Genomic DNA, 18,881 nt, shown 5'->3' with positions numbered 1-18,881 from the left:
TCATTTCACATGAAAATTTGGTTTTTAACTATCAAAATTTGTATACACTTGAGTATACAATTTTGGTTTGCCCTCCATATTTCTTTACTGAATCAAACTATTGAATGTGTATTGCTCATTTGTCCAATTAGAACATTTATCACTAGATGAATGAGGGCAAGACTCATTGACGAAAAAAAAAAGAAGAAAAGAATGATACATGACTCAGTTTATATATACAAGTGCTAAAGGCACACACGATGTGTCTGTAATGCAAAAGTACTTTTTACAAATTAATTTTATATAAAATTTTAATTACTAAAGCAAATCGTGGTATTTTAACCTTTTTCTCATCAAATAATGGCTATTTTAGTAGTTTCAATATTTAGAGTTTGTCATTTTGTCAAGATGTGTTTAGATGAGTTATGGTTAAAAATAATTACAGGTAATTATTTTAGCGATTTGTGTTTATATAGTAAAATGATATGTGATTTTCATGAGGGTAAAATTGAAAGTATATAAAGTGACAAAAAATGTTTACATCAAACCCCCACCTCACCTTTATGTATAGTATAGATGTTCAATAAAGAGTGTGAAAAAAATAGCTGCAGTAAAAAGTCCTATTAAAGTTTGCTATTTTCCAACATTCTCCTAAAAATTACTTTATTTCTTATTCTTGAAACTTGATAGCAGGAGGCTCAAAGGCTCTTTTATTAAGGTATGATACTAAGTAGACATAAGATGCAAATCTAATTACTTCAGATTTCTTTAACATTCTTCTCTTTTTCTTTTCTTTTTTTAATTGTTTTATAGCAGAAAAAGGACTGGATTGAAGAAAAGGAGGGGGGGCGGAAACAAATTTGAATTTAGAATTTCTAATTTCTAGAGTCTTAATTTCTGACATTAGACCAAAACATGCTCAACTTTAACATTCTTCTTAAATATGCCTTTTTGCTTTTAAATTCTTTTCTATACACTATTGTTGCATTCAAACCTTAAGGATGAATTAAACTTTGATGCAACTTCAATCTAGAAGTAAAAGTTAGGGATGTGAAAAACATTGATGGGGGAGGGATATATTGGATGATTCGAAGGGAGGGAGTATTAGTGAAAGATCTCAGGTTTGACTTCCACTTTCACTAAAAAAATATGAAAAACATTGGTAGTGGTCTCCTTCAAACTAGTGTTTCTTGAACGATTTGTTTTATATGCATCAATTTCCTAAACAATGAGTTATATAAATGTCAACTTATCATTTCGAAGAAAAAAAAAAGAGTTGTATAAACGTGTCAACATCTATGCCACACATATCAAAAGCCAAAACCATAAAATGAATGGCAAAGTATCTGAATTGATACAAACTTACTAGGTAAAATGAACTTTTTGCTACTAAGCTCTATTCGTTGCAAATCATCCACTATGTATAAAAATGTTTATTTTTACAATTCCATCCAATTTAGGGGTTAACTCAAGCGGCCGTCACATGAATTACTTGCAAAATCAAACAATTTAGCGTTTATATAAACGTTTGACTCTTTGATTCTATAATTAGGACAAACAGTTTGACAAGCTAATGTAATACGTCCAAAATCTCTGCATGTCTTTGTTACAACAATTGCATGACATAATCCTGATTAAAGTTTTCTTCACATAAAATGAACTTAAAAAATTGATATTCTTTCCATGTTTTGAACTTCAAAATTCCAATTGTTAGATGCAGTGAAACTTATAGGATTAAAATTTAACAGTTCGACTTGTGTATCTCTTTTGCAGGAAAAAAAGTACGTCAGAAGTGTTAACTCCAAGAACTATCAATGTGCCTTTGAATAATTTTGCTTTGCACCTTTAAAGTTTCCAATATTAGCGTCTGCAAATATGTCTCTATTTTTAGCATTTTCCGCGAACCATTTTATCAGTTTTACTTATAGGGGCTGATTTTGTTACATGAATTTTTTTTAATGGTTGAAGAAATTACCACATGATAATTCAAACTAAGATGTGCAAACGGCGGACTCCTTATCTCATAACCTCATACCCAGCAGATCTTGTCTGGACGGCGGCTGCGTTGTCATCATTCCTATTAGTTATTACAAAAAAAAAATTCTGTTGCCGTGCTCTATCTTAGTGATAGTGGTTTTTTGCTATGCCTGCAACCTAAAAAATTCTTTTGGTTTCCAACACTTCTCTTGCCAACTTCTCGTTCGTCCTCTTTTCTGCTTTTCATAGCTTCTCTTCCCGCCTTTCCGTTACCGCCCATGGCACCCTGCATTTTCGTCTGCGCTGGCATGCTCTGCATTGGTTGCGCAGGTTTGCTCTACCTTCAGCCTGCTAATTTCTTTGATTTCCAAGACTTCTCTTACCAGCTTCTCGTGCTCCTCTTCTCTGCTTTTGATATATTCTCTTCCCTTCATTGGCATCCTTATTATCCATCCTTTCGTCCTTCTTCTTTTTTGTGTCTTCCGTTTGCCGGTGTATGTTGTTCTCTTGCACTCTCTATTGCTCTTGCGTCCATCTCACCCGTACTTCTGTCCGTTTTGCTCGCGTTCCCACCACCGTCATCGTTGCTCTTTCTGTTTCCCCTCCAGCAACCCCAAGTTTTGCTGCAGCAACATCATCAAGGAAAATTACTTTTTCTTGCTCCCGCATTCTGGTCACCTAATCTTCGATGTCATCCATTTTTGCGAGGACAAAAAACAAGTATACATGCCATGGACAGATCCTCTGCCTAATATGCTACATTCACAGCTATCTCTCGAGTTAGGAAGTTGAGCGCTACACATTTTTGTTTTGTATCAGCCATTTATTTTTTTGCCTTTGTTTCTCTCATGCGAGTATCCTTTAATTCCAGGTGATAAAAAGCAGAAAATGCTACGCCAGCTCGTGTCATCATCAATGAGGCCTGACTTCGTACAAACCTTAACCGAAGGCGTGTGTTTCTATCAATTCATTGACAAACTGAATCGGCATAACTTTGTAAGTTTTATATATACATTTATTACATTTTCTACACCTATATGCCACAACACTCACTTCTCTTGCTGCATGAAATTCTAGAAAGTCCCAAGGTTTGTTGTTCAGTTCGTCCATAGTACAAAGACTCCTTCAATTACTCTGAGGACTGGAAACAAGACAATAACTGTTTCAATGCGTGGAAGGTAGTTTACGGACAACTGGAACATCTTTGTGGCAGAGCACCAACTACAGTTTCGAGAAGTTTTGGTCTTTGTTCCTGAATCTGTTACTACTACACTGTTATAATCTTTGATAGACACGGTGCAGAAAAACATTTCCCATGGTATGATAGCTTTTATGTGTATTCTACCATGGCAGATGTGACAACTTAGTTTTATCCTAATGACTTTTCTAATGAACGTGTAGTTTGCAATCTCCATCCATTCCTTTGTAATCCAGTTCTCCATGTATGTTTGTGGTGGACAGCATGCATTTCCTTTAAATAAAAGTTACATATTTTACACCTATCCTTACAAATATATTCCTTATTCATGAATGCGCTTTATATAGCACCCTTTACGCTCTTTCCTATGCCATGAATCATTAACATAATCTCTCCAATTTATCCGATTAAAAATTTCATAGCTCAATTTTAACCACTTTTAAACACTGATTGCATAACAACAAATGCTATATAGCGTTTGATCTTGGGCATATATACAATTTTCCACCGTGCGCAAGCACGGTGATCATCTCCTAGTCACTTAAAACTCTCAAACCATGAGTTGTACCTTCGGTAGATCTCTTTCTTTTTTTGGCATAAATTTTTGGGAAAAATGCTCTTTCATCCCTATTGTTTAGGGTGTTGGATAATTTCATCCCTAAAGTATCAGTTAAAACACATTTCATCCTTATAATTTTATAATTTTGATCAACTTCATCCTTAAAATTTCATGCAGACACATTTCATTCTTGTAAGTTCATAAATTTGACAAATTAATGACAATTGATGGATTGTCAAGCAATTCAAATAGAATAGAATCATTAGACTAGAGCTGTTAAATGGAACGAGCAGCTTGAAAGCTCAATTGAGCTCAACTAGATAAGGTTCGAGATATGCTCGTTTAATTAACAAGTCGAGTAAACTCGACTCGTTTGTTATCCGAGTAGCTCGATTAGACTCGATAAGGAAGGGTATATATGTCATTTCACAATTCAAAAGTGTAAAAATTGAAAATTATAGGTTTTTAGTGGAGTTAATTTGCACGAGCTTGAGCTCGTGCAAACTCGGCTTGTTTGTGATAAACGAGTCGAGCTCGATCTCGAACTCGAACCACATGTCTCATTTGGCGAGTCGAGTCCGAACACATTTTAAAGCTTGTCTGCCTAGTCGAGCGAGCTTGAACTTGGCTCGAACCTCGAGTCGAGCTCGGCAACTAAATACTCAACTCGATTAACAGCTCTACATTAGACTACGTCATGCCCATTAGTATAATACAGAAAACATTTGATCAACAAAAATCTCAAAAATCATTTTTTAATTCACTTTCTTATTTAAAAAGACTAAAACTTTTTAGCCATCAATACTCTCTTCTTAATCATAAATTGAATAAAAAGATTGAGAGGAAATGAAATCGTAGAAAAGAAATAACCTTATTATAGCTAATTGGATAAAAATTTCAAACAATCCATTGCAACCAATTGGAAAAGAATATTAACATGAAAGAAATAATTGTTTAGATTGTCATTTATTTACAAAACTTTGTTTTGTTGCGTCATATACATGTTTTTCAAGTTATCTATTTATCATATAATTTATTTTTTTATCTCACATTCATCATATCATAAATTTTAAAAGAAATAGTTTCTTATTGAAACACACTCATTATTATTTATATAATTTAATCAATGACTGAATTAAATATTAACAGGACATACTAGTCATGTGATAATATTCAGTCCAAATTGGTTAACAATCATTCAATTGTCTTTAATTGGTTAAATTTATGAAATTATGAGGTTAAAATGTGTTTGTATGAAACTTTAGGAATGAAATTGATTGAAATTATGCAACTATATAAATGAAATGTGTTTTTACTGAAATTTTAGGGATGAAATTGTATGAAAGGTGCATTTTTCCGGTAAATTTTTTGGTGTCAGGCGTGCATTCACTAAATTTCTTTATTCTTTTTTGTGTAAATTTCTCGGTGTCGAGTGATCCACTGGATTTGGACTAATTCCGAATCGTGCACTTTCGAGTGACCATCTCAAATGTGTTGTTTATTCTATTCACAAGACTGAGACCCCAAGTAGCTCCTTGTTGTTTGACCTACCATCCGGGAGTGGTAAATTTCTCCTCTAACAATGAGAAGAAGGCAACTCATAGAGTAAGTGAACCGAAGTAACAAAGGTGACACGCCACCCGCTTCAGTCTTCACTTACAAAAAAGTAGAGACTAGAGAAGGCGGCGAAGAAGACTGCGTTTGTGGAAGAGGTGCCGGGGTGGCATTCAGAAAAGCAATCAATGTCGGTTTCTTTAATCTTTCATCTCTCCTCCTTTTCTGCTCTCGATTCCTTCTCTTTTCTACTACAATGTAGACAATTTTTTCCTTTCAATTTCCATCAATTATGAACAAATACTTTCTTTCTTTCTTCCTTCCTTCTTTCTTTATCTTTCCTGAACCAAAAACACTCAATTTACTGTAAGATTTTACCCATTTTTCTTAATCTTTTTCTAAGCCTTTCTTAGTTTTGCATCTAAAATGCGTTAATTTTTTGTCGGTCATTTCCGCCTCGATCCGCAAAATTATTGGAAAAAAATCGCATATCCCTGTGTTTTTGCGTGATTACTGTCAAATTCTGAGACTTAATTGGGAGTTTTCTAACCACTGGTGCTCTCATTGCAGGAAATCGGAAAATGTACAACTGATTAGGTAAATATTGACATTGAATTCCTCGATTTGAAGAAAAAATTTCGCTTGTAATAAGGTAACTAGCATACTCGAATCACTAGTATTAGTTAATACAGATAAGTTTATAATTACGAATTTTAGAAGCTTTGTGGTGCAAACTGCAGAGTAGTATAGTAGTTAAGTGAGAAGATGAGCTGGCCCTCGCCGATGGAGTTTCATTATGCAAACTCTGCCCCTGGCATGCCTTATAATTCAATTGGAAGCTTTGTGGATTTCTTTGGAGGCCTTACTTGTGACCATGTCAATTTTATTTTTGCAGAGGCTCATCCTTATGCACAGGTACATATTCTTCTTTCATTAAATTCACACAATTATATTTTTCTAATCACTTATCTGTGGTCTGTATACATGCACTTATATGAACATATCTGATCAGATTTTATTTGTTTGCCTGACGTTTAATTGAAGAGATTGTAACCGTTTGCCTCGTGAATAATCAATTTCATTGAGATACTAATGAGTTAAAATTTTGAGAGTAAAGTGCATCACTTGAATACGCTCACAATTACTTAGTCAGAGTCAGAATGTGGCATGTGTTTTGATTTTATTTGAAAAACCACATAGAAGAATGTTGTTTACCAGTATTTTGTCCTTTTCTTGTTAGGATATGAATTGTAGTCAGTGGTTTATATCTTCGAGCTATTTATCTGATTGCCTCTGTCTTTTGCAGGATAGTGTATACCCTTCGATGAACACCAGTTTCCACAAATTTGCATATTCTGAACCTGGGAGTTTTTACTGTGACTATGGTCATGGTTATGTGATGAATGATCATACTCAAACATCTGAAATCGGTGAATACGGTAGGAATTTAGAGGATCCTTCAAGCATGATCCAAGAACAAACTGGAGCTGATCACATGCAGCGAGAGGAGAATTCAATCTCCCCTTCACATGCTAATCCTGTGGAGTGTAAGTTCTGATTTTTTGTTGCACTTTTTATGGCTTCCTATGGGTTCAAGCTGTATTTTTGGTCCACTAGAATTGCTCTTGCTTTAACCTTTTTTTTTGGAGCGAGAGGGGGGTGGGGTGTGTGTGTCTTACTTGTGATCGTATAATTTTATGCAATTTTGAAGCTATTACTGTTTATTTGCGGACAACTGCAGTTCATTTTAGTGATGCAGCAGATGTGATTAGTGCTCAAGCAACAATCTAACTAGCAGTTAGTGTCTGCTCTTTACAGTACCATGGGAGCTATAGATGGATTTCTTAATGAATGTATTGAGAATTTCTTGCAACCATGCCAATCTTTATTCGATATATCACTGTTGCTATCTGTTAAAGAAACGGTTTAACTATTTAACGAATCTATAATTTTTATCTGATTGAACAATCATTATTGAGTCGAATATGGATATATTTTTTATGATATGGAAGTATTATTTTTCAAAGTCTTCAGATACATCTTAAGGTTACAGCGCATTCAATACACATAAAGTCTGCTTGTAGCCTCTTGAAATTTTGTGTCTTGATCTATTTCTTGATGAGTGAGCTAGATTAGCTCCCTAAGTTTTTCATCAACATATTTGGAGGATCAATGACAGATAGTACCAAGCTGATATCTGTGCAAATTGTGTTGGTGGGGAAGAGGTTTCGGTGCCTCATATGTAGGCTATTTGTGAAGGATATGATACCTTTCAAGCTTTTTGTTTCTGCAACGTTTTGTTGTACTGAGTAGAGTTTGTGATATCAGAAGATATTGATTGAGAATTGTTGCTAATATGTAGGTCCTCGAAGTCATCAGAATACTCGTGATTATGAGGTATGGGATATGGAACCATCCTTTTACTTGCTTAATGTTTTCTGGTTTATTATTTTATTTGGAGAGACTTATTCTGGTTATTAGCAGTACTGCAAACGCTACGTTGGAGGCAGTAGTGCTTTTATATCCTCTTTGATAAATCAAAGTGATGCAAGAAAGCATCTGATGTCATTTGTTTGGTTCACTAATCCTCAGCACATTGATGCAGGTCGTTTGGCAAGACAACATTGATCCTGATAACATGACGTATGAGGTCTGATAATATTTTCTATTTATACTTTTTTTGATGCAATGATTTATTATCCTATTATTTTCAGTCATGTGGAGTGATTAGTTATCAAGTTTTTAAAAGATAAACAAAGTCCAGTATGGAGAACAAAAGACGTCATTAATCCTTTGAAGCTGCAAAAGTTAAGCATTTATTGTAAGAAAAGATCAAGCATAATTCGGAAGTATGATACAGAACAGTAGGAGTCTTCACACGTAACTTTTGCCATTTTTATTTTGCATTTTTTGTTTTGTTTAGGTATACTCCATCCATAATGGAGATTGTCCTTCATAGGGTTGGCAAAGTCCCTTATGGCAATATTCTTGCAGAGGCAAGAGAAAATTGTTTTAGGACTTTTCTTTCTCTTTGGTTCTTGGACGGTATCTAACATAGACATTGCACTGTCTAAGTATGAGAGGTTAAAGCTACTTGACGACTAATTAAAGAAAAGGTTATCAGATTCCAGATAGTGTTGGATGGTACAGCATTTGAAATGGACATGGGAAAGGATCATTATGTTTTGTTTTATGACTTGGCATGAGTTGTAAGAATTTCGTATTCCATGAAAATCAAAGAGAAGCTATTGGCTTAAGTTTGGAATATAAGGCTTCTTGTGAACTAAACTAGATATTTTTTTTGGAATTGCGTCATTCATTCTGTTTCTTGTTGTACAGCTATAATCTTGGTATTGCTTTTCTTGTGAAATGGGAAGGATCAAAATCCAAGATTGACAGTTCCAACCGAACATTTTTGGTTTTAGTGAAAATTAAGACTATTGAGGTTTATGTATACGGTGCCCCCTTTTCCTTCTGTTCTTCCTTTCTCTTTCTTTTAAAGAAATGGTTTACATATGTTGTCCTTCTGCATGAATATTTACCAACAACATTTTAGGCAATCTCCAACTTTATTTGTGTTTGCTCTTCTTAGAATTATAATGATTTGAGGACCTCATGGTTTAGAGTTGACACGTTTTGCGAAGATGGACAAGCTCATTGACTTTAATTTGATAATACTGTCATAAATAAGAAGCTTTTTTTTCTTTTTTGGATGGGTAGAGAATTGTGTAATTAAGATTAGCGACACTAAAGGATGTTCTGCTATTATGGTTCTGGACCAAGGAGGCTATGTCATTTTGGCAAAAAGGTTCTAAATCTGAATATCCTGTTGAGACTGCTAGTTAGGATTTTGTCCATTAGTATTCTTGACAACCAGGAACAGGCTTTCATTGCAACTGTATTAGGCTTGGAAAAATTGTTCGCATGTAGATTAGGGTAGGAAAAGGAATACTTAAGACTGGAATATGCATTTATCTGCATTCAACCATAGTTTAAGAATAGTTTCTCAACTTTAAGGTTTAGAAAATTGGAGAAAGAGTTAGAATTGGAATATTATGAAACAAGATATCTTTTTGATTGATGCATTATCAAATCATCAAAAATGACAAAGCAGAGGAGGCAGACAGGAGTTTGGTTTGTTTTTTCTTAATTTGGGTCCTTCTGAGGGCCCAAGGGGGCGGGGGGAGCATATGACTTCAGACAGGACAGCATACAGCAGATAACCTGAGAATAAATTCAAAACAACTGAAGTTATGTTTTATTTTAGTTGCTTGGAGTAAAGGCATTCGATGAATGTACTAAACCAGATTCTTTTGTTATTACTATTATTCTTTTATCATGATTTTGTGACTGATTGAACTTGCATTTGGGCTTCTCAAGCATTGAAGACTAATCTCTTATGGCAATATCTAACAAATTTCCACTAAAGCATGACAATTTGTGAGAATGCTATCAAATTTCCACTACGATTAGAATATTGTATATACTTATGTAATAAAGATCTTAAGTCTGCCTTTCTTCTGTTGGACTGTTTCTGAAGTCTTTAAGTTAAGTAAGATTACCATTTTTAAAAGTTCTTAAGACAATGAAACCTTAAAGGTAAAACTTACCAAAAGTGACATCAAGTGGTGGTCTCCTGTTTATCACTAATTTGAATAAGCTTGGGAACACACATCAAGTACGACTTTACATATACTGATTTCATAAAGTACAATGTATCTTTATTAGCATGTCAAGCCAAAAGTTTTATTTAGTAATTTGAAGTTTGTAACCTGGTTCTTAAGTTCGAAACTGTGACCAATTATTGCCCCATACGAAGAGATATGTATGTGATGACAGCACTAAGCAAGCTAAAGTTGTTTGGTATGTTTTCTGTTTGACATGCAGATGATAAGTGCTCAGAATAGGTTACTGCATGAAATTATTGCAGAATTTTATGGAAAGATGCTGAAATTAGTGTTGGCAGATTTTAGATATGTTACGCAACATGAGGAGGTGAAAGAGATTAAATTAGAGAGAAGATATCAAACTTCTTTAAGCTATAGTAGTTACTACGTGAAGGCTCAAGTGTGGTTGTGTAAAATTTTAGGCACTCCTATCTGGAGAAAATAGGTGATCATCATGACAAGAACATTTTTTTTTGTTTCTAGTCTTTCTTGTTGAAATCTCCATGGTAGGTAAAGACTCTAGGTCACATGATGTTTTTTTTCCCTGAAATGCTTTATACTTTACATGGACATGCAACATAACCTGAAGACTAAGGTCTGTTTGATAACATACAAAAGTGCTGAAACTGAACCTTTTCAGACATTCAGATGTTTTGAGTGTTTGATAAATGAAAATCCATCTGCTGAACTTGTTAAGTAGTGCTGAACTTGTGTGTATTTTTTTCAGCACAAGAATCCTAACTGAATGTTTAATTCTAATAAGAATCAATAGAATTACTTCAAATACCCTATCTTATCTATCAAATCTACCCTTGTTTGCTAATTATATTCGAAGTTCTTATCTAATTAAATATCCTGATATTCTCTATCTAATGGTTTTCTGTTTCTTTTTTCACCCTTTTTAATGACTTTCACATCTTCTCCATACTCCTCATATAATATATGTCATCTTTTATATTAATTTGATTTAAAAATAAATAGTCATTTTTATACCTAACAATTTTAAGTTAATTAAATCATAGGTTCTGTTTCTTTTTTGAATGAAAAGATATAAGGGCAAAATTGTCAAATTAAACTTATTAAGCATTCAGTTATAAATATTTATCAAACAGTATAAATAAGTTTAGCATTAAAATTCAGACATTCATATATTTCTTTTCAGTGCTTAAAATTCAGTAAATTAATTGTTTCACTATTCAGATTTCAGAATTTAGACTTCAGAATTCAGATTCAATTTTATCAAACGGAACCTAAGAAACTTAAGAACAAGCAAACCACTGTAAATGTATCTGCCTTGATTATCGCCCATTAAACGTTATCAAGTGTGCCCACATATGATGGAATAGACATAACAGATTGTCAAAAATTTAAAATCTAAGGGCATTCCATTGTATAGCATTATGATTGGGAGAAGTCTTGGAATATGAGCATATGTTCCAAATTTCGTGAAACTACTATCCTCAAATTTTTGAACCTTCATCTTTTTCATATTCTTTATATGTGGACTTTGCTTTTCACTTCAAAAGCTCTGTATGCATTTGAATAGATTTAGGTGCACAGTGCTTATACTTCCTAGAATGATCATAGATTCATGGGAATGTATATACAGTACTCTTGCTGCTTGGTTGAGTTACTAAGTGATTTAAATCTATTAAGTTTCTTGGATGATTGGCATTACATTTTAGCAGAAGATCTGCATAGATAAAGTTTGAAGTTAGCGAATGATCTCCTGAGGGAATGTGTTGTTGAACTTGTTTAAACTTTATTTGGGTAAATGAAGTCGGGCGAGTAGTTGACAATACATCTATAAAATGAAGGGACATATTACTAATGAAATTGATGTTTTTCTTTTTCTGCATAGATTTTCTGTGAAACTGCCTAAGACTATTTTTCTTAACTGTTTTATTTTGTGTTTTATGCGCTCACCAGAGCCAAAATTTCTTCCAGTATTGTCCCCTTATATTCTCATTAGTATGACACTGGATAATGTTGGGACTGTTACATTTCTAATTGGAGTAAAATGGATCGTGTTGTAGCTGGTTATTGAGTGCATAGATATTTATGTAGTCCTTTATGTTATATCTATTATTTTATTTGCAGGAGTTACTTGAATTGGGTGAAGCTGTTGGCACTCAAAATAGAGGTCTTTCGCAGGAACTTATTTCCTTGCTTCCAGTCTCCAAGTTCAAGTGTGGCTTATTTTCACGAAAGAAATCAAGACATGAGAGGTAATAAAGAGAGATAGAAAGTCTATTCTAGTTCTGATTCATTTAGTATTGATGACGTGTTCTTAGTACAAGTCATCCTGTTTAAAGAATGTCCTTTGGTAATTAGAGCATGTTCATGGGCAAAACATCTTTATGTATTATGCTGGGGGTGTCAGACCAATAATATAATGTAGTTATCTTAAAGGACAAAGGAAGTTGTGAGCCTTGATGTTGCAAGGTTGACAAAAATGCTTATGGTTGCTTTAGGTAGATGAACTTGTGGTAGTAATCATTTGATGACTATACATGGTCTCATACTCGGTGATGTCAATGTGATGTTCAGCATTATTTTACCATACATCTCTTGACATGGGACAATACTGAATTTGATTAATAGTTTAATTTCATCCCTTGTACTTTATTATGAGTCTGAAGATGACTTTTCCCCATGTATAGTTATTATTCTACCTAAGTTGGACCTTGCATCGGAGAAGGTAGTATCATTCGTCATTGTGAGGGAACTGATAGTCCATTTCTAGCAATAACTATGCATTTCTACCATCCTGATTCTCCCACAATTTAAAGGTGCTTAGCTTGCTGTATTTTTGTTGGAAGGTGTGTTATCTGCCAGATGGAATACAAGCGAGGTGATCGGCAAATGACTCTTCCATGCAAGCACATGTATCATGTAGGTTGTGGCAGCAGATGGCTTAGCATCAACAAAGTAGGCTACTGAACCTTTCCAAAAGTTTTAACTGGAAAAGCTTTGCGTCCATAAAGGACTTATAGACGACTGTTTTGATCTTGCAGGCTTGTCCAATTTGTTACAAAGAGGTTTCGCTTAATGGATCGAAGAAATAATCAGCATAGAGTGGTTCTTTTCTTTGTTGTTCTGAGGTTACAGCACTGCCTATTTCTTCTCCTTTTTCTTTTTATATAGTGTCTTTATTTTCCTTTCATAATCTCACTTTCCAGTATAAATAGGTCATTCGTCGTGACATGATATTTGTATCAGCGAAGTTGGTTTTTTTTTATTATTATTATTTTTGTGGAAAAGAGCGAAGTTGGTGTTTGTACAAGTTTTTATGTCGCTTTTACATTTCTGTATGCTTAGTGTACTTGTATTCTAGCTGTTTTGCGGTTTTCCTTCTTGTACGACTTTCTTTGGATGCAATGGTAACCGTGTTTGACGCAATGAAATTTGCTTGCAATATAGCCTCAAAGTTAAACTTTACTTGGAAAAAAGCTGGTTAACAAATTTACTTATTTTCACTTGACAAAATGGTTTTAAGAAAGTTATTCTCTTCCCTCTCATTTGCTTTTAAGAGTGGTGTGTATATAGAATAAAAATGTCTAGTTGGGGTTCAAGCTTTGGAAATAAAATTTAAAAAATTTATTTAGATCATATATTGGACATCGATAAAATTAATCTTGGTAAACTTGGCTGATTTTCAATCTCTAAAAACTGGTAAAAGAATTTGGGTATGGTTTTTGAAATTCGATACCCGTTTCTAGATTAAAAGTTACCCGACTATCTTTATTAGATTGTGTATTAGTGTTACTGGATTGATGGCTGAGGTCCAATTAGTTAGACTAAGCATTGACGTTCTTAGACTGATGGTTGATCCTGCTGATACGTTCTGCACAAAAATTATTTCTTAAGAAATTGTGATAACCTAATTTATGTTCCAACCCACCCCCCACCGCCGCTTCCCCCGAAAAAAAAATTGCTGATGCTTTTCAGCTCTCCCAGGAGTTATCTGCTCTTTTTTTTTATTAGGGTTAAAAACAAAAAAGCCCTCTATGGTATACCTAATACACAAAAAAGTCCCCCGTGATTTTAAAATATACAAAACGACACCTTATGTTTTGAATTAAATTACAAACTAACAGAATTTGTTAAAGTTAATGAAAATGACGGTTTTGTCTGTTAAACTTACCGGATTCCGTTATATTTACCGTTAAATTTACTAGATTTCGTTAAATTTATCGAATTCCATTAAATTTAACGAATTCTGTTAATTTACAATTTAGTTCAAAACATGAGGTGTCGTTTTGTATATTTTAAAACTACGAGGGGTTTTTCTGTGTATTAGATATACCACATGGGGCTTTTTGTTTTTAACCCTTTTTATTATTCTTTTTTATTTGCTTAAAAGGATGACAATATTGAATGAATGGTGTCTTTAAGCAGGCTTGAATCCTCCATGGGCATTATGAGAGCCACTTTTCGTGATTGAAATGGTACAAGGATAATTGCTGTAAAATTATGTTATTTAAAGATGAATTTTATATATGATAACATTTGAAGCAAATCTCTATTTTGGGATGCCACTAATGTATCACAATAAGCACCAGAAATTTTAAGAATTTTTGTGACCTTGAGAGCACATTAATTAGGATATAAATAACATTGATATTACTAATTACATCATAATATGTTTCACTTATTGAATTAGATATACCCTTATTAGACCTACGAAACCTTTGTGTACTTGAAACTTCATGTTGCACCTCATTATCATCAGTTGCAAGCTCCAATTCCATCTCTGTTTACCATCCTCTTATGGCTCTTGAATTTTTTCAAGTTCTATCTTACCTCTACTAGTTTAGAAAAAAATTAATTTTTTAAAGTTGGTATTATTATTGAAAAACACTTTTGTTCATTGGGACAATAGAAATAGTGTCCTCTTGTTTCCTAAAATACTGTACAAGACGACTTTAACTGGACATGAGCACCAACATGTTCGATTATGCCCTCTGCATAAGTAGGGTAATCCCAAATTTTTTATGTGAAGATTTAGTGTCTTAATATACTCTATATCTCATATAGTATAGTTTAAACATTCTTAGATGGAATATGATTTAATGTTAAGTGGCAATTTTATTCAGGACATACTCCAAAAATGACTTTGGTAAGCTTGCATGGCGTACAATCTCACCGTATCTCATGAATACAGCTTTGGTAAACTTGCACGGCTTATAATCTCATAGTATCTCATGAATTTGTGATTTTTTTCCTAAGACACTCAATAATTGTCTAATAGAAAACAATTGCTTAAGAATTTCATTCTCCATTAGACAGTTTTGAAACCCTTGGTCCAAGTATTTTCCGCCATTTTTAAAATCTAAGTAATCTAAAACTAACCAAGCCGTTTTTGTACTCTGTACTTAAACTTCAACTTCTTAAACTCTTGAAAAGTCTTGAATTTGTACTTCAATAAGTGCATATATCTACTTTTGAATAGTTATTAATAAAAGCAATAATGTAGGGAAAACTACCTCTAAGCTTAAGTTGTCATAAGATCAAGATGCATCATTATATATGAGTTCTAGCAATTCTTTTATTCTCTCACTATTACCATGAATGGTGACTTGCTAAACTTATCTTGCAAACAAGACTCGCAAGTTTCACAGGATTCATAACTAAATTGGTCTAAATTTTCACCTTGATGTAATTTAGTAATGTGCTTTTTGTTAACATGGCCTAGCATACAAATACTAAAGGTAAGATGGTCTTGAGTCATCTAATATTGAGAAATGATATCAGTAAAAAAAATATTGGTTAATGGAGCAGCAATGGTACTGAAGTCTTTGACAAAACGTCGGTAAAATCCAGCCAGGCTGTGGAAACTATGCACATCCGCAACGGTCTTTGGCGTTCGCCATTGTTGGATGGTTTCGATCTTTGTCTCGTCCACCTTGATGCCCTGTGAACTAACAACATAGCCTAGAAACACAAGCTCATTAGTACAAAAAGTGCACTTCTTAAGGTTAGCATAGAGGCTCGCCTTCCGAAGTGTTTCTAATACCAATCTCAAGTGCTCCATGTGTTCATGCATGCTTCGACTATGGATCAAAATGTCATCAAAGTAAACAATGACAAATTTACCTAGAAAGTGCCTTAAAACATGGTTCATTTATCTCATGAAAGTGTTAGGTGCGTTAGTCAACCCAAAAAGCATGACTAACCACTCATAAAGGCCATGTTTCGTTTTAAAGGCTGTTTTCCACTCATCTCCCTTTTTCATCCTAATTTGATGATAGCCACTCCTTAGATCAATTTTCATGACGATGACAGCACCTTCAAGGTCATCTAGCATATCATCTAACCTAGGGATGGTGTGACGGTATTTAATAGTTATAGCATTTACAGCCCTACTGTGAGGACCCGAAAATTTTCTCATTTTATCTCATATTATTGGCTTATTTAAATATTTATTCACCTGTTTTCTCTGAATAATTTATTTCAACCATTTTCAATTCATTTTTATGGAACTATGTCTTATTTATACTTGTAAAACGTCTCGCTAACAAATTTAAATTTTTCGAAAGCTCGTTTATTAAGGAATAACAAATACACATCTTCGAGATGATAGTCAATCTGAGAGTGCAATGATTTTGGAGAATTAAGGATGATCAATAGTGGACTAAGAAGAGTTAATTGAGAGATTAGATGTGATTAAGTTAAATAAAGTTTTATTACACGTATGTCGATAATTTCTCGAAAGTCGTACCGCGCGACGAATTGGAGACTTGAGGAATTAATATTGTGAGGACTCATGTTTTATTTCTAAAATAGTCATTTTTATAATTAGTTACCCTAGAGATAGTTAATTATATCATCGTTACATGAATTCCTTTTAAAGTTCGCCTTATCGCGCGCGAATTGAAATTGCGCGTATATCGAGCCGGAATGGTTAAATGGAGATTTAAGAAAATTATTCTAGACTACTAAGAGTGAATAATTATAATGTTAAATGAAGTACATTAGAGGTTTAGTGCATAAGTGAAACAAATCCGAGAGAAAACGGACACGAAACGCGCGCGTGGGAAACACTATTCCTAGTTGACTTTGGGTGGCTCTTACTTTATTTTCCCTCCAAGCTTCTCCAAGAAGCTTCACTCATCAGATCATCCTCTCTCTCCTCTTCATCTTGCTGGCCGAAATTCTCCAAGGGAGAAGAAGAGAAAGCCCATCATCCTCCTTGCTCCATTCTTGCACAACTTCACCTTAAATCCTTCACACAACACCTAAACAACTTGGAGAGCAACTCAATCTTGGTGGAGGACATCTTTCTCACAGTTTTTCTTGGGCTTTAGAGGTGTAAAATTTCTGATTTCACTCAAAGGAGTAGGAGGTAATCATTCAACCATCTAACCTTGGCTTTAGTGGGTTGATCTTTTCTAGGAAGCTTGTAGCTTCATTGTTATTGTTGTTGTTTGGATTTAAATGGTTGGAGTGGGCTCTATGAAATCCCACCTTGATGATATAGGACTGATATGATGATGATAAGTGTTGTTTGTGTTAGTTATGTAATAAACAAGATGAGATTTGTTGGAAAAGTGAAAGGAAAACCAAAGGAAAATTGTATAGGAAGAGGCCGAAAATCTGCCCTGTTTTTCTTGAAACTTTGATTCAAATTTTTGATGCTCAAATGACCTTGAATCTGATGTAGATATATTGTGTAGGATGTGTGGAAAGTTTCCACCAAAAATCATTTGATTTGGTTGGGTAAAAGTTGAAATTTTGAAAATTTTCAAATCTGGAAAACGGTGTCCAGGTGTTCTGGACAGGGCATCTTTGAACGACCATAACTCTCTTCTCAGATGTCAAAATCAAGTGCCGTTTGTGGAATTTGAAACTAGACATCCATATTTTTCTAACGGTGTATCATGCACTTTCTAATTCGAAGTGATTCATCTGTAGTGACTGATCAAAGTCGGCTGCCCTGTTCTGTCAGTCCAACCGAGAGGAAGTTAGAAGCTGCAACTTGTGGCTCCATTTTCTCTTACTTGAAAACTGAATTTCATAATGACTTCTTCTGATGAAATGTACCCTTTTGAATTTAGTTTCCAACACCAGCAACCATGCTCAATTTCAAGTTGAATTGAGTGAGATGTGGTCTAAATATCGAACTGTACCAAATCTGGAAAACTCTAATTTTTGCTAGCCGAATGGCCTAGCTTGACTTGGGACTTGTTGTTTTGAAAATTCTGATGTCAACCACCTACCAAATGTATATTAAATGTTTTTTAGACCTTTGTTTCACAAATGAACCAGATTTGAGTTGATTTCATTAGGCCAAATGTTTGAAAAGGGAAAAGGAAGTTAGAAGACAGATTTGTCTTGGAAATTCCTTGAACTTTGGTAGTTTTGTTAACTACCTTCCCGTACGAGTTTTTACGTGAAATTTGATAGAGGAGTAGTTATCCTATGGAAGTTGAATTGTACCAATTTTTGTGTCATTCTAAGACTGTTTTGATATACAAACAAGATACCGAAGTTGTTCTTCCAAATCTGGAAAATGGACCGAACAGTCCTTAATTTTAACCAACTTTGAGCTGCTATATCTTGACGCTCAAAACTCCGATTCTAGTTTCATTTGTTGTGTTTAAACTTTGATTGGAACTCTAATAGTTCTGTCAATTTGAGAGGCTAGTTCATTTTCTGTGAATTTTACTGAATTTCCAAAATTTACTGAAACCCAAGATTGAAACTGTCTTGTAGTGCGAATCAGCCAGTTTAAGCTGAAATTTGAGTGTTTTCCATTTAGAATCTTGTAAAAGTGTCATCTAAGAACTTTCAGTACTTTGGAACTAGTTTCCAACGGTACCAAGTTTTTCAATTTTGGACCTACAGAGCGTAAGATATGATTTTTCAAAAATTGCTCCTTAAAACTGAAATTTTTGAACTTGAAGGGAATTGAGTTTTTAGAAACTCTTCACTACCCTTCGAT

General features: G+C 34.1%; 1 protein-coding gene across 2 annotated transcripts; it reads left to right on the top strand.

Moving 5' to 3' along the window:
- Positions 1-5,250: 5,250 nt before the first annotated feature.
- On the top strand, positions 5,251-13,220 carry LOC113775555 (E3 ubiquitin-protein ligase BIG BROTHER-like). Of its 2 annotated transcripts, none has more exons than XM_027320490.1 (9): positions 5,251-5,457; positions 5,838-5,919; positions 6,008-6,182; positions 6,574-6,814; positions 7,630-7,664; positions 7,873-7,917; positions 12,035-12,162; positions 12,757-12,865; positions 12,952-13,220. In XM_027320490.1, the coding sequence occupies exons 3-9, from the start codon at positions 6,033-6,035 to the stop codon at positions 13,000-13,002; spliced, it is 759 nt and encodes a 252-aa protein (XP_027176291.1). In that variant the 5' UTR covers positions 5,251-5,457; positions 5,838-5,919; positions 6,008-6,032; the 3' UTR covers positions 13,003-13,220. The 2 variants fall into 2 exon arrangements, with proteins under 2 accessions (XP_027176291.1, XP_027176299.1); XM_027320498.1 differs by lacking the exon at positions 5,251-5,457 and adding an exon at positions 5,550-5,633.
- Positions 13,221-18,881: the final 5,661 nt, after the last annotated feature.

This window comes from Coffea eugenioides, chromosome 1 (assembly GCF_003713205.1).
Source record: "Coffea eugenioides isolate CCC68of chromosome 1, Ceug_1.0, whole genome shotgun sequence".
In the NCBI taxonomy this organism is placed as follows: Eukaryota; Viridiplantae; Streptophyta; class Magnoliopsida; order Gentianales; family Rubiaceae; genus Coffea; species Coffea eugenioides.
The sequence above is the reverse complement of the archived record's forward strand: the minus strand, read 5'-3'. Positions and strand labels throughout refer to the sequence as shown.